General features: G+C 40.3%; 1 protein-coding gene across 1 annotated transcript in view; it reads right to left on the minus strand.

Moving 5' to 3' along the window:
* The window catches only part of SKAP1 (src kinase associated phosphoprotein 1), a 428,729-nt gene that overhangs the window by 106,301 nt on the left and 294,675 nt on the right, over nucleotides 1–27,753 (minus strand). The window contains exon 5 of the mRNA XM_044675113.1: nucleotides 62–142. Coding sequence (XP_044531048.1) covers nucleotides 62–142 — 81 coding nt within the window. The remainder of the gene's footprint in view (nucleotides 1–61; nucleotides 143–27,753) is intronic.

A 27,753-nucleotide genomic window follows, 5' to 3' on the forward strand; every position in this document is an offset into this window, starting at 1 on the left:
CACCCTAGGTCCAGACTCCCTTCTTGTTCCTGCCTCTTGATCATGTTGTGGCCATTATTACCTCTGCATTTTTTCTCCAGGTACCCCTGCTTTATTATATCCTCCAGCTCCTGGGCTCCTTTTGTGATGATGTCTTCCATTTCTGTTGAGGAGACGAGAAAGAAAAGACTGAATGTAGCAGATCAGAAAAAGACGAATGAATACATAAGCACTCAAACTTTCTACATCTCTTTGGAATACATAATTTTTATTAAGTATATATTTTTTCTTGGACAAATAAAAAAGTGAGTTGGAATTTCCTGAGCACACATCAATTGGTGGCAAGGGGAGGAAGAAGCCCTCAGGAAGCTAAAATTTTGTTGGGAATAAGTCCCAAACTGGATAATTCACCTTCAGATAGTCAAGTTAAATGAATTTTTTCCCCAAAATTGAAGATATTCAGTTCAATCCAACAAGCAAGTTATTAAATGCTTAGCATGTGCATGTGAAACTTGGCACGTGAAACTGATCCTGTCCCCAAGGGGGCTTGTATTCTACTAGGAAAAAAAAAAGATTGGTACTGAAAATGGCCTTCACCACTCAGGGGACCACAGGCAAACATACATGGACATGCATGTGTATCCACACACACAACCAAGTGAAACTGATCCAAGTTTTAGGAAACTCCTCTTTTTATATTCACTGGATAAAAGGGCTATGCACACTAAACTGGGCAACGATTGCCCCAAACCCTGATTCCTTGAATCCTGCCAAAAAGCCTGAAAGAGTTTGACTTCTACAATGATGAGAGAAACCCTGGAATCTGCATCAGCCTTTAATTGTGCACTCAACACACTTGGCTTTCAATTAGTCTCATTAGGTACAAATTTATGGAGAGATTGATCTCTTAATCCATCTGCCTCCACTAGGTTTTTTACTCATTTTACAAAGGAGAGGGGAAAGGACAGAGGCCATAAGGAAGAGGAAGACAGAAAGACAACGGAGAAAAGAAAATCTGAATGGCATATTCATAATGAGGAACAAATAGAAGGGGAAAAAGTAGGGTAGAAACATTCAGAATCCTTTTATTCTCCAAAACCCAATTAATTTCTTTTAGTTTGCTTTTTAAAATGCTGAATACTTTCCCCGTGCACGCATGGGAAAAAAAAGAAGAGGCATGCACCATGATACCAGCATGTGTATGACTCTCCCCGATTATTTCTTCAATGCCTCTCAATGCACATGCCAAATCAATCTCAGGTGATCCTGATGTGTGTATGTGTGTGTTTTTAAACCCTTGCCTTCGGTCTTAGAATTGACACAAAGTATTGATCGAAAGTAGAAGAGAGGTAAGGGCTATGCAATGGGGGTTAAATGACTTGCCCAGGGTCACACTGTTAGGAAGTGGATGAGCTCACATTTGAACCCATGCTCTCCTGTTTCTAGTCCTGGCTTTCAGTCCACCCTCATTATATGTTCTTAAAAACAAAACAAAACAATCTAAACTAGTTTTAGCTTGGGTCCCTGTACTGCTTACATTTTAAGCATGAGTCATTTTTGAAAAATGGAGATCAAGTAAGCCTGTCTTCCTCTTTAGCATGTCTATAGACCAGATCCTTCATCCAGTTCATCCACATTGTCAACTTTCTTGTTCAGGGCCTATTTTCGCTTTCATGTTTTATTGTTAGCAAACTCTGTGTTGGCTATAAATCCTCACAAATAGGTCTCAGGGTGAACACAAGGGACCAATGGCAGCAGAAAGAAAGTTCATTTTTCTAGAATTCCTTCCTCTCTTCCTCCTCTCTCTAAGAATTCCTGGCAAATTCTTAGCCTTTGTGGCATACGTGTAACTGTCCAAAAGGGCAGTAACCAAGGTCTTGATCAATCAGTTTGGGAAGGGGTGAGGAATCACAGCATAAATACTTCATCCTGCACTCTGCTGAGGACGCCCCCTTTCCTTCCAATTAAGCCCCAAGAAAAAGGGGATCTTCAAAAATATTTAACTGCTGGAGTCTAGATTTGAAACTTGGGTCTCTGGGGGAGGAGGATGGGCTTAGAATTTCCTCCTAGTCCTCTTCCCCACAGTTTTTTTTTTTTTTTAAAGACCTTGTTAAACCCAGAGACACAACATCTTGCTGAAGATGCCAAGAGACTGACTCGTAAAAGACATGTTAAACGTTTTATTGGAATTCAACCTCCCCCCCTTTCTTAAATGCAAATCTAAATGCCATTTTATGGAACATCTATAATTATGAAAATGGGAAGATGTTGCCTTGTGTGCAGGGAGAGTCTGTGAGTATGAATATTACATTAATGTGCCCACACCAGCTCACTGATCCTGCTGGCAGGAGCATAAAAAATGCTTGAGTGAAACTTGTATTTAGATGTTAAGACTCCAGGCCCCAGCGGGGTGACAGAGACAGTCCCTGTGAGTTGCCATCAGAGAGAGAGCTTGAATTGAATTACCCAGGGGGGAAGGAAGTAGTGATGAGCCCGGCTTCGCTTATTTAATTTCATTTACTTTCAGTACATTATCAGCGTGAGGCTTTCTTCTCCCCCCATCCGAAACCCAAGAATGTCACCACCAAGAAAACAAAGAAATAATGTTGCATAAACAGCAGAAATATAAGGGGCCAATTCATAGTCTGCGTGTGTATATGTATGTATGTCTATGTATACACTTGTGCATATGTGAATATATGTATACCTGTTAGCATTTCAGAGGGCATAAAGATGTCTAGAGATGAGAGGAGAGTGTGAGGCAGCTAGAATTAAGAGTGGCTCAGTGGAATGAGAGCCAAGCCTGGAGCGGGAGATCCTGGGTTCAAATCTAGCCTCAGATACTTCCCCACCATGGACAAGTCACTTAATCTCAAATGCCTACTTAGTTCTTACTGCTTTCCTGCCTTGGAATGGCTATTTAGTATCGATTCTAAGATGGAAGGTAAGGGTTTTTTTTTTAAAGGTGGTTGGAGAGATCAAAGGAGTGAAATAAGAATTAGGGGGCCCCAATGTCACCTGCTTTTGCTATGAGTCAAACTTTGTTTCCCAAGACTGTGAGTAGAATAGATTGTTGCATTCTCTCTCTCTCTCTCTCTCTCTCTCTCTCTCTCTCTCTCTCTCTCTCTCTCTCTCTCTCTCCCTCTCTCTCCCTCTCCTTCTCCCTCTCCCTCTCCTTCTCCCTCTCCCTCTCCCTCTCCCTCTCCCTCTCCTTCCACCTTAGTTGGCACATATTTAACTCAATTTCAAGTTAGTAATACATGTGTTTTGAAGATGTCCTCCCTCCTATTAGAAAGGGTATTTGGTGGAATAGGAATCTGACTCATTCTGTTTGCTCCTAGTGGGCAGAGCCAGAAGCAATGGTTAGAAGCTACAAGAGGTAAGTTTTGGCTTGGTTCTAGGAAAAACTTTCTAACAATTAGAACTATCTAAAGAGCACAGATGTCTGAAGATGATTATCAAAAATTGTACTGACATATAATATGGGAAAAAAATCCCTTATTTTAAAGGGAGAACTGCTGGAAGTTGTTAGTGGGTTCTTCTTGTCAGACAATGATTATTGAAAATCGTACTGACACATAATATGAAAAAAACAACCCTTATTTTAACAACTATCTAAAGGAGAACTGCCAGAAGTAGTTAGTGGGTTCTACTTGTCAGAAAATGATTATTGAAAATTGTGCTGACCTGTAATATGAAAAAAACAACCCTTATTTTAACGACTATCTAAAGGAGAACTGCTGGAAGTAGTTAGTGGGTTCTACTTCACTGGGAGTCCTGTTTATGACCACCTGTTGAGGATACCGTGGGAGTAAAATTTTTGGGGTGTGAGCTGGATTAGATAGATGGCTGTCGAGGCCCCTTCCAACTCTGAAATTCTGTCTTTTCTCCCTCTTTCAAATCATGGTTTGATATCCAGGCACCCATTCTCCTTTCCCTGATGCCCATCATGGCTCGTAGCCTCGAATTTGAGTAGGGTGAGGAATGTGGGAAAAACACCAATGTGTGAAATTAAAAAAAAAATTGAGTGCCTACTATGTGCAAGACTGTGTGCCGTAACAGAATTCTCCTCTGCATGAAGCTAACAGTGACTTTGGCCTCATTAGCACAGTGCTCAAAACACCACGGCGGGAATGTACTGTAGTAATTAAGATGTTTTCTCTCAGTGTCTCAAACCAGGGGTCCCACTGATCAAGCATTGTTGGTCCTGGTGAATGAACAGCATCTGCCTCATCATGAGTATCACACTCGGGGTGACGCGGCAGACAGTCTGGATGGCTTAATCCACATCTTGTGGTGATTAAATCTACACACCTGTCAAGAGCAACAGTTGGTGACGAGCCTTAAAATACAATGCAAGAACAGATGGGCCACGGGTGCATTTATTGGAAATGGACAGCTCTCGAGGATAGACTCAAACCGGGATGTCCTTGCGATGGAGCACCAGACAGATGCGTGTCAGCGCCACAACCTGCGCCGGGATGCTTACTAATCTGTCATTATAAGCCGCATAAGAACAGACCCACTTCAGTGAGAGATGTGGGGTCGTAAAGAGAAGATGGACAGAAAAGCGTGTTACCGCAGCCGCAGCCGTGCTGGCCACCCAACTTTCCTGGCAGATGAAGAGAAAAGAAACTCTCAGACGTTCTTCTCCTCCCACCCCGAGTCCTTTAAATTCTTGTCCCCCACCCACACCCGACCCGGCACTAAACTAGAGGGCAGGATTCCATCTCTCAGCACTCGACACGACTCCCCAGTCGGCTATGCAGAGCCACAACAATGGGGACTCTTTGGCGTGTGATACATTTCCAGAAAGCAGTCAATAAAAGAGACACGGGAGCTTATGTGAGTCACGGCCTATTTAACCAGCTGCTTTCTAGCCCAGTGAGAAAAGAGAATTGGAGAAATCAGTTGGCGACGCCATAGCGCAGGGCTAATAACACAGGAGGCCACTGTAAAGAAGGCCATCGCTGGCTGGAGTCTCGGCAGAACAAACCAGACACCCACCGGCCTTCATTAGAGGCAGCTGGCTCAGTCTTTTGCTAAATCAACTTGAAAAGAAACTCAGTGATTCTTTCTCTCTCTTTCTCTCTCTCTCTTTTTTAACCTTTTGTTCAACTTTTCCCCCCTTCCCCCTTCTTAGGGTTCATAAGACTTTTTTCTTCATCACACAAAACCCCTGCCCTCCTTTTTCTTTTCAATTCAAGTTCTTTCTTAGAGCCAAATGAGCTACAGTTCTTGGACTATCCAGGGTGAAGTTTTAGCCAGGTTCCCTTAGTTTGAGTTTGAGTCAATCTAGGCGTTAAAGCCATGGTAAAGTTTCAGGCAGACAGTGAATTCACTCAGGGAAGGCATAGATAGATTCTGCATATATGTCTAGGTGTGCACATTTCAGAAGGTATAAGCAGAGGGGTCCAATGGTCAGGGAAGGGAAATGGGCATTAAGATTCCTCCATTTATTGCTCTTTTAAAAAAACTCTTACCTTAGAGTCAATACTAAGTATAAGTTCCAAAGCAGAAGAGTGGCAAGGGCTTCTGCAATGGGGGTTAAGTTAAGTGACTTGTCCAAGGTTACACAGCTAGGCCAGGTTTGAGGTCCTACTGCTAGTGATCCTACAACTTCCAAATTCTCCCTCTGCTTGTTTCCATTTAACTCACTTCTCTGTGGTATCCCTCTGGCTAAGTTCCTCTTTAAAAAAAAAAATTTTTTTTAACCCTTACCTTCTGTCTTGGAGTCAATACTGTGTATTGGATCCAAGGCAGAAGAGTGGTAAGGGTGGACAATGGGGGTCAAGTGACTTGCTCAGGGTCACACAACTGAGAAGTATCTGAGGTCATATTTGAACCTAGGACTTCCTGTCTCTAGGCCTGGCTCTCAATTCACTGAGCTACCCAGCTGCCCCCACTCTTTTTTTTTTTTAATTAAAATTTTTATTTTATATCTCCTTACTGTATTGGATTTCTTCTCCCTGCTATGTTTTCTCATTGTTCTTTTCACTTTTTTCCTTAGGAGCCAAGTGAATAAACAAAAAGCTGAGCATTAAAGTTGTAGCTTCTGGGTTGATATTCTAAGCCATGGTGCCTAAAAAGGTTAATTTATTTCTCCTTTGTGTCTCAAGCTCCTAGCAGACAGCATTGTATATAGAAAGAGTCACAGAAGTGTAATTTCATCAGTATAGGGCAGTGATGGGCAAACTACAGCCAGAAGGCCAGTTGCAGCCCCCTGAAATGTTCTATCGGCAGAACAACATTATTCCTAATCTCACAAATACGATGAGTAGGATACAATACAATGAAACTTAGAAAGAGTTGCCTTAGAAACAGACTGACAGATGAGCATTTCCTTTCCTTTGACCCCCTCTTTAAAAAGTTTGCCCATCACTGGTATAGGGAACTCCTGGATTTGGAAGCTTCTACTACCAATGCAGTTGGCACCTTTTCCCTTTTTGACCATTTCTAGCTTTAGAGAGGGCAGTTAGGTGGTGCAGTGGATAAAACTAGGGTCTGGAAGACATCCTCCTCCTGAGCTCAAATCTGACCTCAGACATTTCCTAGATATGTAACCCTAGGCAGGTTTGCCTCAGTTCCCCCATCTGGACAATGAACTGTAGAATGAAATGGCAAACCACTCTGGCATCTTTGTCAAGAAAACCCCAAATGGAGTCACAAAGAGTTGGAAATTATTGAAATGATTGAACAGAATCTTCAGAGAGTTGCCTAGAGAGCTGAGAATTTGACTTATCCCAGGTCACATGGTTCTAGGTGGGACTTGAACTCAGGTTTTTCTGGCTTTGAGGACAGCTCTCCACTCCACAATTCTACTTTTCCTAATGGGAGCCTAATAAACATTTACTGTTATTATTTCAACAACTTTGTCTATTACTCTCTGTGGGGCAGACCTATGCTACATTTTCTAATATCTAATTTCTGTTGTTTCATTGAAAATGTGTCCGGGTTTGTTCTTATCCTTATATTTGGCTTCCTCTCTGACTTTTCTTCATCTGCATGCTCTTCACCTGGAAGGTAGACTTGTATGATGAGACTAACGCTGGCTAATTTAAACATTATAGTATTTTAACACCAATCAGGTGCTTTACATTTATTACCTCATTTCAGGCTCACAACAATTCTGTGAGGTTGGTCCTCTTCTGATCCCCATTTTACAGGCTAAGTGACTTGGCCAGGGTCATATAGCTGGTAAGTGTCTGATGCAAAATTAAAACTTGGATCTTCCTGCCTCTAAGTCCCATCTTTCACCCACTGTACCATCTAGCTGCCTCATATTTTCAGTGAGACAAATTCTTACACAAAGAAATTAACTGAAGGACCAGTGATTTCAAAGAAAATGAAAACCACCTGCACAGACTATCTAAAATTTACTTAAGGGAATCTTTCATGGAAAAATGAACCAGGAAGTAGACAAAGGAAAGGGGAGAGAGGAACACACTTAATTTCTAACACGAGACCTTTGATGAGATACAGCTTCAGAAGATAAGAAACAAAACTGAAGTGCAACTAGTTCTAAATTAAAGCTGGCCACCCAACAAGGCAGAATAGTTTAAAAAATGTGGCAGCAAAACACTGTGGATTGGTTGCAGGATCCTAGAAAATCTTGAAAGCCTGGCTCAGTGGCAGCCCCAACATCATTTAGTTCTTTAAATGATGTTCTATGATGAAATGTGATAGACTTAGCTATTCTCAGTAACACAATGATCCAGGACAATTCTGGGGGACGTATGACAAAGAATGCTCTCCACCTCCAGGGAAAGAACCGTTGGTTTGAAATGCAGATGAAAACATATGATTTATCACTTGTTTATTTGGGTATATGATTTGAGGTTTTGGTTAAGATTATTTACTTATCAAAATGAATGATAACTGGAAATATGTTTTGTGTGATAATACATGTAAAACCCAGATTGAATTGTTTGCCAGCTCTGGGAGAGGGGAGGGAAAGAGAGGGAGATAATTTGGATCATATAACTTAGGAAAACATATGTGGAAATTTATCATTAAAATAAAAAAAATGATGTTCTAAGAAGGGTTATACTTGAGATAGTGGGAAAATATGGAAGGAACTCTGAGACTACCAAAGGAAAAAAGCATCTGCTAAGCATCTGCTAAATACCAGGTACTTTTACCACTATTATTTTGTTCATTCTTATAACAAATCTGGAAAGTAGCTGCTATTATCTCCATTTTACAGTTGAGGAAACTGAGAAAGATATTAAGTGGCTTGACTAAGGTCACAAGGCAAGTAAATGTCTGAGACTAGATTTGAACTCAGGCCTACCTAATCCAGATGCTAGATGGCCCAGTAATTAGAGTGCTGGGTAGAGAATCAGGAAAACCTGAGATCAAATCCAGCCTTGACACACTTCCTAGCTGTGTGACCCTGGGTAAGTCACTGAACCTTTGTTTGCCATAATCTACTAGAGAAGGAAATGGCAAACCACTCTAGGATCTTTGCTAAGAAAACCCAGCAGAACATGTGGTCCATGGGATCATGAAACTCATGAAGAGCTAAACATAATGGAAAAACCAAAAAACATTTCCCAATTTCAGACTCAGCTCTTTGTGTCCATTGTACCACCTAGCTGCCTTTATTAAAGAGAATGAATTAGTGTGACTTCAGGTATATGGAGAGGCAGGACAGTATAGTAGGAAAGTGTTGGATTTGTAGTCAGAGGACATGGGTTCAAATTTTGCTTCTGCTACTTACTGCTTGTGTCACCTTGAGAAAAATCACTCTCTATGGTCCAAGTTCCTCATATGAAAATGAAGGGTTTGAAATGATGATTCTATAAACCCATTTTTCCTCTTTGAGCCTCAGTTTTCTTACTTGCAAACAATGGGACTGGACTAGAAGATTGCTAAAGTCCTGGATAGCTCTGACATTTTCTAAGTAACAGAGCATCATGTGTCAATTTTATAAAGCGATCAAGGGTAGACAAGAAACAGCCAGGTGGCTCAGTGAATTGAGAACCAGATTCAGAAATGGGAGGTCCTGGGTTCACACCTGTCCTCAGTCACTTCCTAGCTGTGTGACCCTGGGCAAATCACTTACCCCTATTGCCTAGCCTTGACTACTCTTCTGCCTTGGAACCAATACTCAATATTGATTCTAGGACAGAAGGTGAGAGTTTAAAAAAAAAAAGAAAGAACCCAGGGTCATCAAGGAAGCATAATGGATAGAGAGAGAGCCAGGGCTAGAATAGGGAGGTCCTGGGTTCAAATGTGACCTCTGACACTTCCTAGCTGTGTGACCCTAGGTAAGTCACTTAACCCTTTTGCCTAGTCCTTATTGCTCTTCTGCCTTATACTGTCTGATACTCAGACAGAAGGTAAGGGTTAAAAAGAAAAGAAAAGAAAGAACCCAGTCCTGGAAAATAATGTGAAGAATGTCAGCTTCTTTTCTTTGTTCTCTTCTCTTCACCAGAGGAAAACCATTTACAGATGGAAGAGGAAGAGTCCTAGCATATGATGGTTTTAATGACGTTCCCTGCTTCTAAGAAATTCCATTGCCTTATGGTTTACTTGTCATCGTTAGCTCATGTATTTTCTCTGCACCTCTCTGTGAAATGGAAGAGATCCAAAAGAAGAACGGAAGTCCATGCATCAAGCTTGGAGCTGTGCAATAAAGGGAAAGATGAGAATAAATACAAGAAGGTCACTCAGAGGCCCATAGGAAAAGATGCTGCCTGCACCTAAAGTTTACTAGACCTTTTCTGACACTGGAATGACATTTCAGGAAAAAAAAATACAGTAATAGGGCAAGGCTTGAAATCTAGGGAAGAGACTCGGGTTTAAAAAGAAAAGTTTAATAGGTCTCTTTTTCCACAGAGAGGGTCAACTTGAGTTAAAAACAAACAAACAACAATGGTTTAAGTACTAAATGGGGGGAGGTGTTGCTGGACAGTAAAAGACCTGGAGGTTTTAGAGGATGTTAAAATCAGTTTGAGTCAAAATATGGAACCAAAAAAAAAAAAAGATGCAATCTCATTAAGAGGGCAACTAGGTGGCACAGTGGATAGATAGATAGATAGATAGAGAAACAGAAACATATTTTTGTGAGGGGAAGTCCAGCCTCAGACATTTACTAGCTGTGCGTCTCTGAGAAAGTCACTTAACTCTGCCTCAGTTTCCTCAATTGTCAAATGAGTCAGAGAAGGAAATGGCAAACCACTCCTGTATCTCTGTTAAGAAAATCCCAAATGGGGTTGCAAAGAGTTGGACATTGCTGAAATAACTCAACAACAACAACAACAACAACAACAACAACAACAATGGTTTTATTAAAAAGAGGTATAAGGACAGCTAAATGGCTCAGTGGATATCGAGAGCCAGGTCTGGAGACGGGAGGACCTTGGTTCAAATGTGACCTCAGACACTTCCTAGCTGTGTGACCCTGGACAATTCACTTAACCCTCAATTGCCTAGCCCTTATTGCTCTTCTGCCTTAGAACTGCTACTTAATAAATATTCTAAGACGGAAGGTAAGGGTTTGAGAGAGAGAAAGGGAGGGAGGGAGAGATACATATGCTTCTAGGAATAAGGAGGTAAGAGTCCTATTGTGGTCTGTTCTGGTAAGTCGGCATCTGTAGACTCAGTTTCTATTCTAAGTGTCTTATTTTAAGAAGGACATTTGGAGAAAACATCCAGGAGAAAGTGACCAGAATAGGTGCCATATGAGGACTGGCTGAAAAAACTGGAGCTATTTAGCCAAGTCCTGAAAGCTGTCTTCCAGTATATGGAGGGCTTTCATATAAAGGAAGGACTAGACTTTTTCTCTTTGATCTTATAAGGGAGAAATACGAGCAACAAGTGGAACTTGAAAGGATGTAATTTAAAGTCAACAAGCATTTATGAAGCTCCTCCCATGTGTCAGACTCTGTGCTAACTGTTGGGGATACAAAGAAAAGCAAAAGAGAGTCCCTTCGCTTAGGGCTAGACTAGAAAGACTAAAGGAGAGACACATGCGAACAATTATGCAGGAAAATAATATAGAAAGGATAAATTCTAGATAATTTCAGGGGAAAGGCGTGAAGATAAAGGAGGACTCCAAAAAAGGAAAAGGAAAAGACTTGCTAATAATTTGAGCTGTTGAAAAGGGAATGGGCTGCCTGGGGAATTAGTAGCTTCCTCCTCACCAGTGGTTTTCCTGAACAGATTGGAAGGCCACTTGGGTAAATTGGTTTTATTGTTGTTCAGCCATTTCAGTCATGTCTGACTCTTCATGACTCCATTTGGAGTTTTCTTGACCAAGATACTGGAGTAGTTTGCTATTTCCATCTCCAGCTTATTTTGCAAATGAGGAAACTGAGGCAAATGGGTCTTTTTGACTTCAGGTCCTAAATTCCATCCACTGTGCCACCTAGCTGCCTTTGGATAAACTGGAGAGGCAATTATTTTTCAGATTCGATTGTTGGAGTCCCTCTCAACTTTGAATTTCTGTGATTCTGGGAATAATGCCTATAACAAGCTGTTATTAAGGGCAGCAAAGGTGGGTGACATAAATGAACTCTAAAAAGTGATAGCTATACATGGATATGATTGATTGATTATTTAGATTTTTGAAGAAATGACGAACATGATAAATGTAGAGAAGGACCAAAAGACTTACATGAGCTGAAGCAAAATGAAATAAACAGGGCCAGGAAAACCATATATGTATCTAATGATTACAATAATTCAAATGGAAAAAAACCAACTAGAAAACACTGGAAACTGAATGTCATGAAATTGTAAAGAACAAGCATGTCCCCAAAGAATATATATGAGGAAACACCTGCTCTCACTCCTTTGTAAAGATGGGGGGCAGAGTTCATAGGTGTAGAACCTTGAATATAATGTCAGCTTTAAAAAATGTGTCAATTGGTTTTGCTGAATTTTCTTCTCTTTCTTTAAAAAAAAAGTCTTGGTTATAGGGTATGGAGCTCCGGGAGGGTTAGAGAGGAGGGACACAGACAAGGGTATGCTAGAGGCAGCTTCAGCCAGCTTGTCATATTTTCGGTGAGAGCACTTTCACTTTGGGAAATCAGCAAAGGCTACAAATCAGGGCTTGATATTATTTTGTATTTTGTGGAAGCCTAAGAAAGTGATGGAGAAAATGTTAACTAAGATTAAACTTTACAGTATGACCTGATGACCTGTGTATAGCTTTCTCCCGCCTCACCTCCCAACTGAACTGGTTGTTAAATATTTATCATCACATCGCTGGATAAAGGAAGAAATGCAGCCTCTATAAAAACAAAATACAGGTACCCTTTCCACATTGTGTCTTTTATACTGCCATTCAGCATAGAAATTAAATAGGCATTTTGAGGGAGTTTTTTGGAAGCCTCGGGCGACTTGCAAAGCCGGCAGATGACACAGAAAAAAGTTTAAAAATTCATTCTTACTTAACATTGACCTACATAAAAAAATGGGAACAGACCTGTTTGTACAAAAATATTTCTAGCTTCGCTTTTTGTGGTGGCAAAAAATTGGAAAATGAAGGGATGTCCCTCGATTGGGGAATGGCTGAACAAATTGTGGCATATGATGGTGATGGAATAATATTGTGCTATAAGGAATGATGAACAGGATGATTTCAGAAAGGACTGGAAAGACCTTCATGGACTGATGCAGAGTGAAATAAGCAGAAGCAGGAGAACCTTATACACAGTAACAGCAATATTGAAGAATGACCAACTGTGATAGATTTCGCTACTAACAGCAATACAATGAGCCAGGACAATTCTGAGAGATTTATGAAAAAGAATGCTATCCACCTCCAGAGAAAGAACTGTTGGAGTAGGAATGCAGAAGAAAAAATATGATTTATCACTTGTTTATATGAGCATATGATTTGGGGTTTTGGTCTTATAAGATTTCTATCTTACAAAATGAATAATATAGAAATAGGTTTTGAGTGATAATATATGTAAAACCTTGTCAATTCTGGGAGGGGGGAAAGAAGGGAGGGAGACAACACGAATCATATAATCTTGGAAAACTTAAGTGTAAATTTATTACTGGAATAAAATAAAGACAAAAAAACATTGACCTACATATAACCCATGACCAAATGCTTAACCCAAATTTTACAATAAGGCACTATAAATACTCCATAAAAGAAAAAGAAAAAATTCAGATTTCTTCTCCGCTATGGAGGGGGAGCCAAAAATTTTTACATGAATTTTCCAGATCATGGGGCGCTTGGCTTCCGATCCCAGTGATATGGAAAGGATACTAGCATATGAATAAAAATCTAGTTAAAATAAAAATGAAGAGAACAAAAGAAAGAAGGAAAGAATAATCTCTGAGGGCGATGAGTCAAATGGAAGTACCTAGAGAGAGGGAATGCACTTGCTGTCTCTAACTTCCATGTGATTTTCCTCAGATGTGAAAGCACTTTTAACTTTCAGAAATAAAATCTAACAACTTCATGTAAGGAAACCTGAGAACGTTATGTATCAGCTTTCACCATATTTAATGTATCATTTGGGCAAATGGTTATAATTATAACATTCTATCCCAGGTATAGCTAATGCCGTTAGTCATGAACGGATGACCTATTCTATGTCATAAAGTAGTTAATCTCACTTCAAGTGAAAGTCTTCTGCAAATGCTACTGATGAGAATATGCTTAAATCCAGGAATCGGCTTGCCTTTCTTCTTAGGCTACTGTATCTGTGTGTCTACAACTCAGCACGCCTGGTAGGTTCCAGAACCAAGTGCTCAACCATGAAGATGTAAATAGGATAGAGCTGGAGAGTAGCAAGTAATAGCAGTAATATGACATGAGAACACAGGTCCATGGCTGAGCAGGACTGATGAACTTAAGAGAGCTTCAGAAAATAATATGGAGGAGGAGGAAGTTGTTCAAAACCAAACCAAACCAAACCAAACCAAACCAAACCAAACCAAACCAAACCAAACCAAACCAAGAAATGAAAAAAACTCATATTTCTTTTCAAACCTTAGAGGTACAACTTATTGTTATTATTTTAATAAAACCCTTACATCTTAGAATCAATTCTATGTATTGGCTCCTAGGCAGAAGAGAGGTAAGGGTAGGCAATGGGGGTTAAGTGACTTGCCCAGGGTCACACAGCTGGGAAGTGTCTGAGGCCACATTTGAACCTAGGACCTCCTATCTCTAGGCCTGGCTCTCAATCCACTGAACCATCCAGTTACCCCCAACTTATTTTTTTTTAAACTGTGGTAGAGTGTTAGGAAATAACTTTAAAAACACATCATTTATCAGATCAAATTGCTTGCCATCTCCAGGACAGGGAGGGAAGGAGACAATATGGATCTTTTACTTTCTAAAAACTTATGTTAAATATTGTTATTACATGTAATTGGAAAAAAAATATCTGAATTTTAAAAATCGCTAAGGGGAAGCTAGGTGGTTCAGAGGATAGAGAGCAAGGCCTAGAGATGGGAGATTCTGGGTTCAAATATGGCCTCAGACACTTCCTAGCTGTGTGACCTTGGACAAGTCACTTAACCCTATTTGTCTCAGTTCCTCATCTGTCAAATGAGCTGGAGAAGGAAATGACAAACCACTCCAATAAATCTTTGCCAAGAAAACCCCAAATGAGTCACTAAGCAGTCAGACAATTGAAATGAGCAAACAATAGTAAAGTTGATAGAGAGCTGGCTTCAGAATCAAGCAGATTCAGGTTCAAATCCCACCTCTGACACATAATGGCTGTAAAATCCTGGGCAAGTTAATTAAGCTCTGTGTGCCTGAGGACACTCTCTAAGACTGTGATTTGGAGAATGGTTGCCAGTCTGCCTTGGTAGAGTTTTGTAACCAAGGAGTTCTCTATACCAAAGAATTCAGTCACTTGAAATGAGATGAACTGTCTCATGTTATATAATAGGCCACCATTCATAACTCAAAGCACTAGTTCTACTGTCGTGTAATGGTTATAATTATAACCATTCACCCAAGTGATAGAGTGAAAATGTTGAAAGCTGAGAGAGTTGGATTAAATGGACCTCTCAGGTCCCTCCCAGTCCTGAAGTCCCCCATGATTCTATATTCCTTTTTAGATCTTTCTTCTACCCCTTTCTCTGCTAGGGTTTCCTAGAAACAGCAGGTGAGGTACATCATACTCAGGTTTCCTTAATTAGGTTGTTAGATTTTTTTTTTGAAGGCTAAAAGTGTTCTGATTCCTTTCTCTTCTCTCCAAAAAAAAAAAAAGGAATTAATTATCCTTTGTTTATTTTTGGTTGTGGTAGAAATATGTCACCCAACATTAGAAGATTCTAGTATTTTTGTCACTAATGGGGAATTTCCCAGGTTGGAAAATTCTTTTACCACACAATTCCATGATTCTGTAGTTAAGTTCTAAAAGTTTTCTAGGAGCAAAGAGAGCCAATGACTTGCTTAGGCTTACACAGCTAGTAAATGTCAGGGATGAGACTTAGACCTACACCTTCCTGATTCTAAGCCTAGAACTCAATACATAATGCCATATTTATCTTATGAACAAATATATTTCCATCTAGGTCACTGTCTTTTTTTTAATTTAAAATTTAAAATTTTAAAATTTTAAAATTTTACTGATTACAAGTAATAACAAATGTCCACATAAGTTTTCCGAAGTTATATGATCCAAATTGTCTCCTTCCCTCCTTCCTTCTCCCCTCCCAAAGCTGGCAAGCAATTCATTCTAGGTTATACATGTATTATCATACAAAACATATTTCCAAGAGCAGTGAGGTGGCCTCAGTGGATTGAGAGCCAGGTCCAGAGATGGGGGGTCCTGGGTTCATATATGACCTCAGATACTTCCAGTCACTTAATCCCCATTGTCTAGCTCTTATCGCTCTTCTGCCTTAGAACTAATACGTGGTATTGATTCTAAGATGGAAGGTAAGCATTTAAAAAAACCCATATTAGGGGGCAGCCAGGTGTCTCAGTGGATGGAGAGCCAGGCCTAGAGACAGGAAGTCCTAGGTTCAAATATGACCTCAGACACTTCCTGGCTGTGTGACCCTGGGCAAGTCACTCAACCCCCAATGCCTAGCCCTTACTAGTCTTCTGCCTTGGGGCCAATACACAATATTGACTCCAAGACGAAAGGTAAGGGTTTAAAAAAAACACAACATATTACCATATTTTTCATTTTTGTAACTGAAAAATCTTATAAAACCAAAATCCCCAAACAAAAACCCAAATAAACACATGAAAAATCACATGATTTCATCTGTATTCCAACTCTAACATTTCTTTCTCTGAAGGTGGGTAGCATTCTTTGTTATAAGTCCCTCAGAATTGCCCTGGATCATTGTATTGCTGATAGCAGCTAAGTCTATCATAGCTTATCATTCCACAATATTGCAGTTACTGTGTACACTGTTCTCCTGGTTCTGCTTATTTCACTCTGCATCAGTTCATGTAGGTCTTTCCAGCTCTTTCTGAAATCGTCCTGTTCATCATTTCTTACAGCACAATAGTATTATTCCATTACCATTATATACCACAATTTGTTCACTGCTCCATCTAGCCACCCTGTTCTCTATTGACTAGTCCACTGTTATATTCACTATTTTATTCTTACTTAGGGTTGCAAATTCAGACTCAAAAATAGTGGGAGGGGTGTGAAGACAGGAAGTAAAAGGAAGAATCAGTGAAAATTTTACCAAAGACTAAGAAAGAAAGGGGAAAGGGCTGGAAGTGGGGAAAGGTGGAAGAAGTGACAGTGATAGGAAGAGAAGGTGAAGGGAGGGCTAAAGAAGAAAATGGAAAGAAGAAGAGAACTGCTACAGAGAGAAGCCACAAGCCTGACGGATCGGCATTCCATCTCACAGCTGATGCTTTTTATCACAGACCTCACTTGCTGCTTCTAGGAAACCATAGTAGAGAAGGGGGTGGAAGAAAGGTCTAAAGAGGAATATAGAATCATAGGGGGCTTTGGGGCTGGGAGAGACCTGAGAGGTCCATTTAGTCCAACTCTCTCATTTTCCACATCAGGAAACTGGGCCTGGAGAAGGCAAATAAATCTGCCTAAGTTCACATAGCTCACAAATGGCAGATCCAGGCTCAAATTTATGTCTTCTGATTTCAGATCAATCTAGAGTTCTTTTCTTTTTTTCTTCAAAATTTAAAACATATTTTTATTTATTTCATTAAATAATTTTCCAATTACCTGTACATTTTTTTACCATTCCTTTAAAAAAATGTTGAATTCTGAAATTCTCCCTCCTACCCCTTGAGAAGGTAAGCAAGGTGATATCAATTATACATGTGAAATCATGCAAAACTTATTTCCATATTAGCCACATTGCAAAAGAAAACACCTCAAAAAAAAAGAAAAATATGATTTCACTTTAACAGAAGAGGAAACTCAGAAGCAACATCACTTGCCCAACATCACACAGCTAGTAAGCATCCAAGTTGAGATGTGAACTGATATTTCCAAGCTCCAAGTTCAGCACTCTTTCCTCTATACTGAGGCCTCTCTTACCCAATCCAGCATTCTTTTTTTTTTAAACCCTTACATTTTGTCCTTTGAAAAAAATGATTTTTTGTTTACTTTAAAAAACCCTTACTTTCCATCTTGGAATCAATACTGTAGAAGAATGGTAAAGGCTAGGCAATGGAGTTTAAGTGACTTGCCCAGGGTCACACAGCTAAGAATTCTCTGAGGCTGACCTGAACCCAGGACCTCCCATCTCTAGGACTGACTCTCCATCCACTGAGTCACCTAGCTGCCTCTGTAAACCAACATTCTTTATGTCACAGGAAGTTGGTGGGAGATATGTAAAAATGGGACCATTATTTATGTTCCAGATATCAACTAAATATGAATAAATTCACTTTTTTTATTCAACGAATTGAGCAGTGTCTACCAGGTGCTAATCTAGAACTAGTTGATTACTTTTATTAGATTAGTGGTTGATATTATTCCTGGGTAACAATTGTAGTATTTGTAGGAAAGGGGAGCTGGGTGGCACAGTGGATAGAATGCTCAATCTGGAATCAAGAAGGCTCATCTTCCTCATTTCAAATCTGGTCTCAGACACTTACTAGTCATATGATCTTGGGCAAACTACTTACCCCTATTTGTTTCAGTTTCCTCATCTATAAGATGAGCTGGAGAAGGAAATGGCAAACCAGTAGCTTTGTCAAGAAAACCCCAAATGGGAGCATGAAGAGTTGGATGCAAAGGAAAAATGGCGGACCAGCTTGTAGGAATTAGTAACTCACATTCATACACAATTGAGTTGTATGGGCTTTCATTACCTAAATTCAACTCTACATGACCCACATGCGAAGCTTCCCAAGGGAAAGAGAGGAGAGTGGCATGTTCTAGGCAGGTAAAATCACCATTCCCACCCCATCGATACCCTCAGACCCTGGTGAAGATAGCTCAGGACACTGACCTTAAGAGCCCCAGTAACAGTAGCACCCCAAGGCCACCAGTCTACCTTCCAGACTGCTGTGGAGTTCCTTCCCTCCCCTTTTCAGTCTCAGCACCTCCCAAAGCACTGGTCTAGTTTCTCTTGTCTAGATTTGCCCTGGCAAATGCCCCTGCAGGTGCTAAATGCCCTGTTTCCTGCACAGCCACCGCCACTCAGAAAAAAAGTCTCCACCAAAGTCCTTGGCACTGTCAAATTGCTCCACATCAGGAACAGATATTGTTTTGTCTGCGGAAATGACACTAAAGAAAATGTATTACCATCTGCTTTGCAGCTGCACCCTAAGGACCATTGGGCCTTTCCATCTGATTTGCAGCTGAAACCTCTCATATGAGTCGTCTCCCCCATTAGAGTTCATGAGCTTCTTGAGAACAGAGACTGTTGCTTTTTTCTTTGTATCCAAGGGCCAAGTAGCACACTTTGAACATAGTAAGCGAGCAATAATTTTTTATTCATTCATTTATTCGCTCCACAAAAGAGAGAGAAATAATTTAAATGTCCAATAAGAATTTGAAAACAACGATTTATGTTTTGAACTTAAATACAAATACGATATAAATAATTACAAATCATAATTTATCTGTTCTTATTAGCGTCTTTTCCTCCAAACCTTCCCTCTAGGACCTGCCATTCTTCTTGTTCCCCAGGATTGCAACTCTTGCATTATCTTCAACCTCTTATTCTCAGTCTCCAAATATATTCAATCAATTGCCAAATCTTGCTGTTTCTACCTATCTCTACATCTCTCCCATATGACCCCTTTTCTCTATTCATGTAGTCAACATGTAAGTTCAAACCCTTGGTCATCTCTTAAAAAAAAAACTAACACCCCCTTACCTTCTGTCTTAGAATTGGTACTAAGTATGGATTCCAAGGCAGAAGAATGGTGAGAGCTAGATAATTGGGGTTTAGTGACTTGCCTAGGGTCATAGAGCTAGGAAGTTTCTGAGACCAAATTTGAACACAACTCCACCTGGCCAGGATCTCTTTTACTGTATGACCTAGCTACGCTTCCTTGTCATCTATTAACTGGACTATGGCAATGGCCTTCCAATTGGTCTCTGCCTCAAATCTGTCCCTACTCCAAGTCTTCCTCCACATGACTGTTAAAATGATTTTCCTTAAGCACAGACCTGACTATATTACTACCCTGGGTAATTAGGTTGTGCAGTGCATAGAACACTGAAGTTTGAGGCAAGAAAGAATGAGTTTGTATCAGGCTTCAGATATTAGCTGTGACCCTGGGCAAATCACTTGACCTCTGCCTCAGTTTTCTCATCTGTAAAATGATAATAATAATAATAACACCATATTCCTAGGGTTGTTCCGAGGGGGTTAACACATGTCAAAATAATATTTGTAAAGCACTTAGCTCAAAGTTGGTACCTAATGGATGCCTACTCAAAAAATGCAAGCCCCAAAACATATAGGCTCCTAATTGCCTTTAGGAAGAAATATAAACTTTTCTTTTTGAATTTTAAAAGCCTTCAGAGATAGCTAGGTAGCACAGTGGGTAGAGAGCTAGGCCTGGAGTTGGGAGGACCTGGGTTCAAATCTGACCTCAGAAACTTCCTAGCTGTGTGATCCTGGACAAGTCACTAAACCCCAATAGCCTAGTCTTATTGCTCTTCTTTCTTAGTTTTAAAAGATGTCTTCCTTAACTGACCCCTACCTATCTTTTCAGCCTCCTTTTCCTTTTTCAGCCTCTATGGTTTAGCTAAATAGGCATCTCTGTGTTTTCTGTACACTTCACTTTCCAACCCTGTGTCTTTGCAACAGCCATCACTTGTCAAGGAATTCATTTCTTTCTCACTTCCACCTCATAGAATCTTTCACTTCCTTCTTGGCAAATTCCAAGGTTCCTTCTTATACAAAAAACTTTTTTGATCTTCCAGATGGTTAGAGCTGTCCCTCCTTAATTGCTGTTGTTGTTCAGTCGTGTCTGATTCTTTGTGACTCCATCATATCTATCCGTGGCTTTTCTTGGCAAGGATACTGGATTAGTTTGCTGTTTCCTTCTCCACTGGATCTTTTTGTTAGGCAATCAGAGGTTACATGATTTGCCCAGAGTCCCACAATTAAGAATTGTCTGAGGCTGGATTTGAACTCAGGTCTTTCTGATTTCAGGTCCTGTGCTCTTAATCACTGAGGCACAGCTGCCTCTTTAATTAACTTTGGTTTAACTACCTTGTATTAATCCCATATTTACCCATATATTTATATGTTGACAGAACGTAAGCTTCTTGGGAGTAGAGATTGTTTTTTCTTTTTTGTCTTTGTAGCCCCTTGCACCTGGTACAGTGCCTGGCATGTAACAGACCCTTAATAATTCCCTGTTGACTGATTGCAATAGTGCCAATGTTCTGTCTACCATTCTACTCCACGAGTGTATGTCTAGTGTGTGAGATGGGACATATGAACTTCTGTTCCCTCTGTTGTTTACCATTTTCATCAACGATTTGGATAAAAGCATAGATGACAAGCTTATTGGATTTGCAGATGACACAAAACTGGGAGAGAGAATGAACACCGGGAGACAGAACGAAGATCCCCAAAGAGCCTGAGAGATGAGTATACTGGATTAAACCAAATCAGATGAAGCTCAGAAGGTAAAAATGTAAACTCTTACATTTAGGCTCAAAAACTGACTTTACATGTACAAGATGGAGGAGGCATACTTGTCTGAAAAACAGAGGGTTTTTGTGGGCTGCACTCTCAATATGTTGGCATTATTATAATGTGGAAGCTATAAAAGCTAAGGTTCTTTGAACTGAGTAGAGAGCCATAGTACCTTCCAGCAGGAAGGAGGCATAGTTCTTTTGGATTGTGCCTTCACCAGACTACATCTGAGTATTGCGTATAGTTCTGGGTGCCACCATTTAAAGACAACCACAAGATGGGTGGATGTGGCAACCCCTTGACCCCCACCTCCATTTCTCTCTAGAATCTTTCTCTCCCTTCTTTAGCTAGTGCTGATTTGCTCACCCCAATCTGAAGCCATGATGGGAAATTGGGATGGTTTTCTTCAAGAGAGAGCCCATGCTACCACAGCTCACTTTTTGTATCCTTAGGATTAGGTTAGGGTGTGAAGGAAAACACATTTATAATCATCGCTAGAGTTCTTGAACCCCCACTAGTATGCTTTCCATTTACATAAATCAGTTACCATGACACCATTAACTCAAATATTAAATACAAAGAAGGCAAATATAGGAATATTCATTATGTAACATGTACTAAATAAAAGGTAAGAGCAGACTAATCAGATTATAAAATTCTACCCTTAAAAATGGGTTGCATCAATGTACACAGTGCCTGTGGGGGTAGGGGAAAGGGAAAGAGGGCATAAATTTATAGAAATCTAGTAGTGAAGCACATGAGTAGGGAATCCCATGTGCCTAAGATAACTCAGAACTTTGGACCTCAGGCCTGAATGTCTGTGGTCTCTTTATCGACTAGTCTGTATCACAAGTCACCTGTTGGATGGGAACCATTCCTCTTCTGACCTCTTCACCCATCACTAGACAATGCTACTTCTGTGCTACTACCTAAGCTGTGTTAAACTATATATAAGCAAATAGAAGCCTTAAGCTTAGCATTTGTAGAGGTCCCCAAATCTGATCCCTTGTTAGCTACCAAGGTACCCAATGAAAAGAAATTCCTTTGAAGCCTGGGATTTGTCAAGTTATTCTAGTCTGCATTCTATAGGTTTTGAGGGATTTGTGCAGCTGGAGTCATAGAGGGCAGTAAAGGGCAATGGAGGTAAGGTTCTGAGTTGTTTCTATCTCTCAAGCTGTAGATTGTGCTACTTTTTCCATTGAGGTCCTAGCCTCAAAGTTTTCCTCTATTCAGATAAAATCCCAGCATCAACCCAAGCTAGTAGTAGAGGCAATTCCAGCTAAGCTCTTGATAGGGAACTGTTGGTGAAGAGCGGGTAGAGAGACTCTATATTTATATTTTAATCCGGAGGCAATAAGAAGCCATTGGAGTTTATTTAGGAGGAGAGTAACATGGCCAGATTCCTGTGTAAGGAAAACACTGGCAGCTGTGTGGAAGATTTTAATTGTAGAGGACAGAGACTTGAGTCAGGGGGACCCATTACGAGGACATGCCAAATAGTCCAGCTGAGAAGTGATGAGTGACTTTACTAAGGTGGTGGCTGTGTGAGTAGAAAGGAGACCCACAAGAGATGTTGATAAGACAGAAAACATGAACTTTGACAAACAGTTGGATATGTGCAGTAAGCGAGAGTAGAGTTGAGAATGACACCAAGTTTTCAAGCCTGGGTGACTGGAAGAGTGATGCTGTTCTCAACAGAAACAGAGAAGTGTGCTGGAGAGGCTGCAAGGTCATAAGGCTTGATGTCAGGAGACGCTTCCTAAGAAATGGAGTCATCAAAAAAGTGGAATGGGCTGTAGATGCCCTCTCATTGGAGGATTTCAAGGAGAGGCTAAATGACTACTTGTTGGATATGTCAGTCAATAAATGGTCAGTAAGGGGGCAGCTGGGTAGCTCAGTGGATTGAGACCCAGACCTAGAGATAGGAGGTCCTAGGTTCAAATCTGGCCTCAGACACTTCCCAGCTGTGTGACCCTGGGCAAGTCACTTAACCCCCATTGCCTAGTCCTTATCACTCTTCTGCCTTGGAGCCAATACACAGTATTGACTCCAAGACAGAAGGTAAGGGTTTAAAAAAATAAATAAATGGTCAGTAAACATTTAATAAACACATGCTATGTGTCAGGTATAAGGCAGTAAAGTGTAATGTAGGTAAGGTTCTAGGGGCATTTCCATCTCTCAAGCTGTAGATTGTGCTACTTTCCCCAAAAAGGTTCCAGCCTCAAAGTTTTCTTCCATTTAGATGAAATCCTAGCATCAAGCTGTTTCAGGACCCTCTTAGTGCTACATCTTAGTGATACAAAGAAAGGCAGATAGTCCCTATTCTCACAGTCTAGTGTCAGGGCAAGGGTTATGTGATTGTGATTGTTTATTTGCCTTTTTGGGTACACACTGGATAGATTGTTGCTGAGATTTCTCTCCGCTCTAAATTCAGTCTCTTGTTTCCTTCCTCTCTTAAGGTGAGAGTGTGGTTTTAGAATCTCCTTTTATCATACAATCTATTCATTCTGCGTAGGCTGGTAGAGCTAATGAGATGCCCAACCTTAGCTGCCTTTCCTGATTGGTTAGAAGGCTCCTGGTGTGTTCCTTTGACCTTCTTGCACCTCCTCATGCCTCATGGTGATATAAGAAGAAAGAGTTGTGTAGTGGTATGATTCGCCTCTGGAATAATTACATTTATGTGAGAAGCCCTTTCAAGAGTATTTTCCCCCAAACATCAGTTTTTCTGCCAACTAAGTCTTTATGCATCTTTCATTTTCTTTTATTGGAGAAATCCCATATCCTGCTTTTCTTCTGATCAATTGCTTAGCTAGGTCTCAATTAGCACTAATAGCGTACCCCCTGAAGCAGTCCTATTATTTGCATTCAGACTACACATATCCGTTGGGTTGGAACTAATGACCATATTTTACATTATTATAACTCCAAATAGTGTGAATTTGAATACATGTGATTGCACTAATTGGGACCTGGCTACACAGTGGAAAATACAATCTACCTTCATTTGTTTTCATAGTAACCACCTCAGACCCATTGGCTCTTTGATACAGAATGCTTTCTTTTTTTCTTTCTTTATATTTTTAGAAATATTTTTTGTACAAGAAGGCCTTTTCTTTGTATGTACCCTTTGACCCGGCAATACTACTACTACTAGGTCTGTATCCCAAAGAGATAAAAAGAAAGACATCTACGAAAATATTAATAGCAACTCTTTGTGGTGGCAAAGATTTGGAAATTGGGGGATGCCGATCAGTGGGGGATGGCTGAATAAGTTGTGGTATGTGACGGTGATGGAGTACTATTGTGCTATGAGAAATTATGAACAGGATCCTTTCAGAAAAACCTGGAAAGACTTACACTGGCTGATTGGAAAGTGAAATCAGCAGAACCAGAAGAACATTGTACATAGTAACAATAATATACAATGATCAATTGTGAATGATTTAGTTAATTCTCAGCAAAGATCCAAGCCAGCTCCAAAGAACTTAAGAGAAGAGATGCTATCTACCTCCTGAGAGAGAACTGAAAAAGTCTGAGTGCAAATTGAAGCATATTTTAAAAAATCTCTTGATTTGTATTGTTTTTTGGGGGACAACCCATTACAACATATCAAATATGGAGCTATGTTTTGCATGACTGTACATATATAATCTATATAAAATTGCTTGCCTTTTTCAAGGAGGAGGAAGAGGTAGGAAGGAGGGAGAGAATTTGGAACTCAAATTTTAAAAAATGAATGTCCAAAATTGTTTTAATTTTAATTGGAAAAAATACAAATTTACAAAAATATTTACCCAATGACCCAAATAAGATAAAACAGCTTTGCAAGGTTGTAGAACTCTGACCAATGCAATGACCAATTGTTTCTTCAGAGGACTTACAGTAAAGCTTGTCTCCTACCTCTTAGCCAAAGGGTGGTAGACTATAAGTGTGGAATGAGATTTTTTCAAACATGTGAATTTATTGATTTGTTTTATTTAAATATTTTGAAAAAAAAGCCTTTGCTTCCTGTCTTAGTAACAACTCTAGGACAGAAGGGCAAGGGTGAGGCAATCAGGGTTAAGCAACTTGTCCAGGATCACACAGCTAGGAAGTGTCTGAGGCCAAATTTGAATCCAGTTCTTCCCCACTTCAGGCCTAATGCTCTATGCACTGTGCTACCTAGCTTCCCCCTGGGTTCAAATCTGGCCTCAGACACTTCCTAGCTGTGTGACGCTGGGCAAGTCACTTAACCCTGGTTGCCTAGCTCTTGCTGCTCTTCTGTTTTAGAATTGATACTAAGGCAGAAGGTGAAGGTTAAAAAAAAGTATACTTTTTTGTTACAAGGGGAAGGTCTCACAAAGAGAGGATGAGGGAATTATTTGGAAGTGACAATAGTTTTTTTTTTAAATGTCATCAGGTAATATATTTAGAACTGGCAGGAACCTTAGAAATCATCTAGTGCAATCCCCTCATTTTACAGATGAAGGAACTGAGGTCCCCAGAAATGAAGTGACTCGCCTATGGTCACTCAGTCAGAAATCTGAATTTAAACTTGGGATCAGTGACTACAACTTTAGTACTTTCCCTACCGTACCAGTCTGCCTCTGAAACTCCCAAATCACTAAAACATTAAGAAGAAATCTTGCTAAGGAGTCCACATATTTACCTAAGAGCTTTGAACAATTCCCAAGTGCTGGGTAAGTTGGATATGGAGAGTACATAGACCCCAGCACACCAGCCTATGGAGTTTCCTGTTTCAATGAACTGAAAGGCCTGGAATGCTCAAAGAGAGAATCAAATGATGGTAATCATGCCTTTTCTACATCTCTTTAATAAAAGACATTCGGATATCATCAGAGCAAGGCCCAGGGAAAACTTTAAAGCAAACAAAGCAGAAAATAAAAAAGAAGACTCAGGAACTAATTACAGTGATTCTCTGGGGGTATTTCAGGGTGGGTGATCTAATGAGAACTCTCACACCCCATCAGGAAGAGGCTGATGGGAATGCAGTGATCTTAACGAGGAGGCTCTGACCTGATTTGTGTCATCCCCTGGACAAACGGATGGACATCCAACACTGAGTTTCAAACCCAGGCAGCTTTGCTCTGTGGCTCTGTCCCGGCTTTAAGGGTCCGAGTTAGGACAGAAGAATAATCCTCATTGTGGCAAAATGACCACAAGGGGAAAACCAAACAGTAACCATAACAAACTCTCTTTCTTGACTATGACATTTTAAAAGCAAACTGGATTCCTGTGTTCCACCTGGGAAAACTCATGGCAAGTTTGAAGGCAATCCAACTTTGCAAAGAAAAATAATTAGGAGAGGTGGGGGGGGGGGGGAGGAAAGGGTGATGTCTCTGGACCCAAAAGTTTCCATCCAAATCACTAAGTCTATAATTGCAAAATAAAAACACTAAATCTCAATATCTATTTGCACAGCTCATTAACTAAGGGCTCACACTCAGCAAACGGAAAAAAAAAACCTTCAGCACCAAATACATTTGGGAAGTTACTATGGAGACCAGTCTTTCTCCATGATCTAAAGCAGAGTCCTGTTGCAGTGGGCTTTGCTGCTATCAGACACATCTGTCTGCCTGTGCAGGTTGTTTGGCATCATACAAATCAGGATGCCAGCCAAAAAGAAAAAAAAAAGGTCAAAGAAACCACCCAACTCATCCTTCTGCAGGGGTCTACAGGACAGGCAAAGTTAACATTCTCTCTCCCCATTGAACCCAACATTATGGGAGGCACTCGACCTGGGCTGCTCCCGGGACAGCATGATTTACAATGTGAAAAGGCAAAACCTAAATCACCAAGTAATGAAAACATTAAAGTTAATGCATCACAAGTGAGGAATTTATTACCATTAACGCCAATAATAAACAGTTATAAAACACCCGTCCTTTCCTGTCCATACGCAGGGACACAGACACAGGACTTCATTAAGCTCAACTTTCTTTTCTTCTTCATGAGGCCAGTCATGTGTATTTGAGCCACCCACCATTTACTGTTAAGTAGACTGGTTCATTTTCCAGGACTATGGAAAGCTGAAGGCACATCCATTTTGTTCCAGGGTACTTGGTATAGACGGATGGAATGGCAAAGTTTAGGAGACATGCCGCTCAGTTCTGCTCTGTGGGTTTATTTGAAAGCCCCTGAAATCTATGTCTAACAAAAGCAGACTATCTCACCCATGCCACCTGATTCAGAGGCAGGGACATAAGTAATAATACACGGCGGGGTAGGTGGCAGGCTTGATGGCAAGCCACGTCATGTGCATTTAGCCAAATCGTCTCTCCCTTGTTATTGTTTCGTGGAGTACCTTGGAGCCCCAGGATGGAAACTGTTTCCTGACAACATTTTTCATTGCCACATGGGCACCCCAGTTTATTATCTTAAGTTTGCTCACGAACAAAAAGAGGCTTCACATATTGGTTGGCTAAGGCAGATTGGTTCCTGAGGAATAGGATGTCTTAATTCATTTGTTTTATAGGAAAGAACTGAAGTATTTGTTTGGAAAGCAAACTATATTTGTAGAATTACCCAGGGGTTATAAAGAGAAGATAGTAGAAGCATGAAATCTATGTTTCCTGAGTTTTAGTTCTATGTTCCTTTTCATGGATAATGGTATGAAAATGAACACGAAACCTGTTTTGACTCCAAATTCTCCAGCTTAATTTTCCTGGGCAGGGTTTTCAGGAAGGCAGAATATAAATTCTGGAGAGGCTGTGGGATGGCGGCGGTGGTGGT

The sequence above is a fragment of the Gracilinanus agilis genome, chromosome 4 (genome assembly GCF_016433145.1).
Source record: "Gracilinanus agilis isolate LMUSP501 chromosome 4, AgileGrace, whole genome shotgun sequence".
In the NCBI taxonomy this organism is placed as follows: Eukaryota; Metazoa; Chordata; class Mammalia; order Didelphimorphia; family Didelphidae; genus Gracilinanus; species Gracilinanus agilis.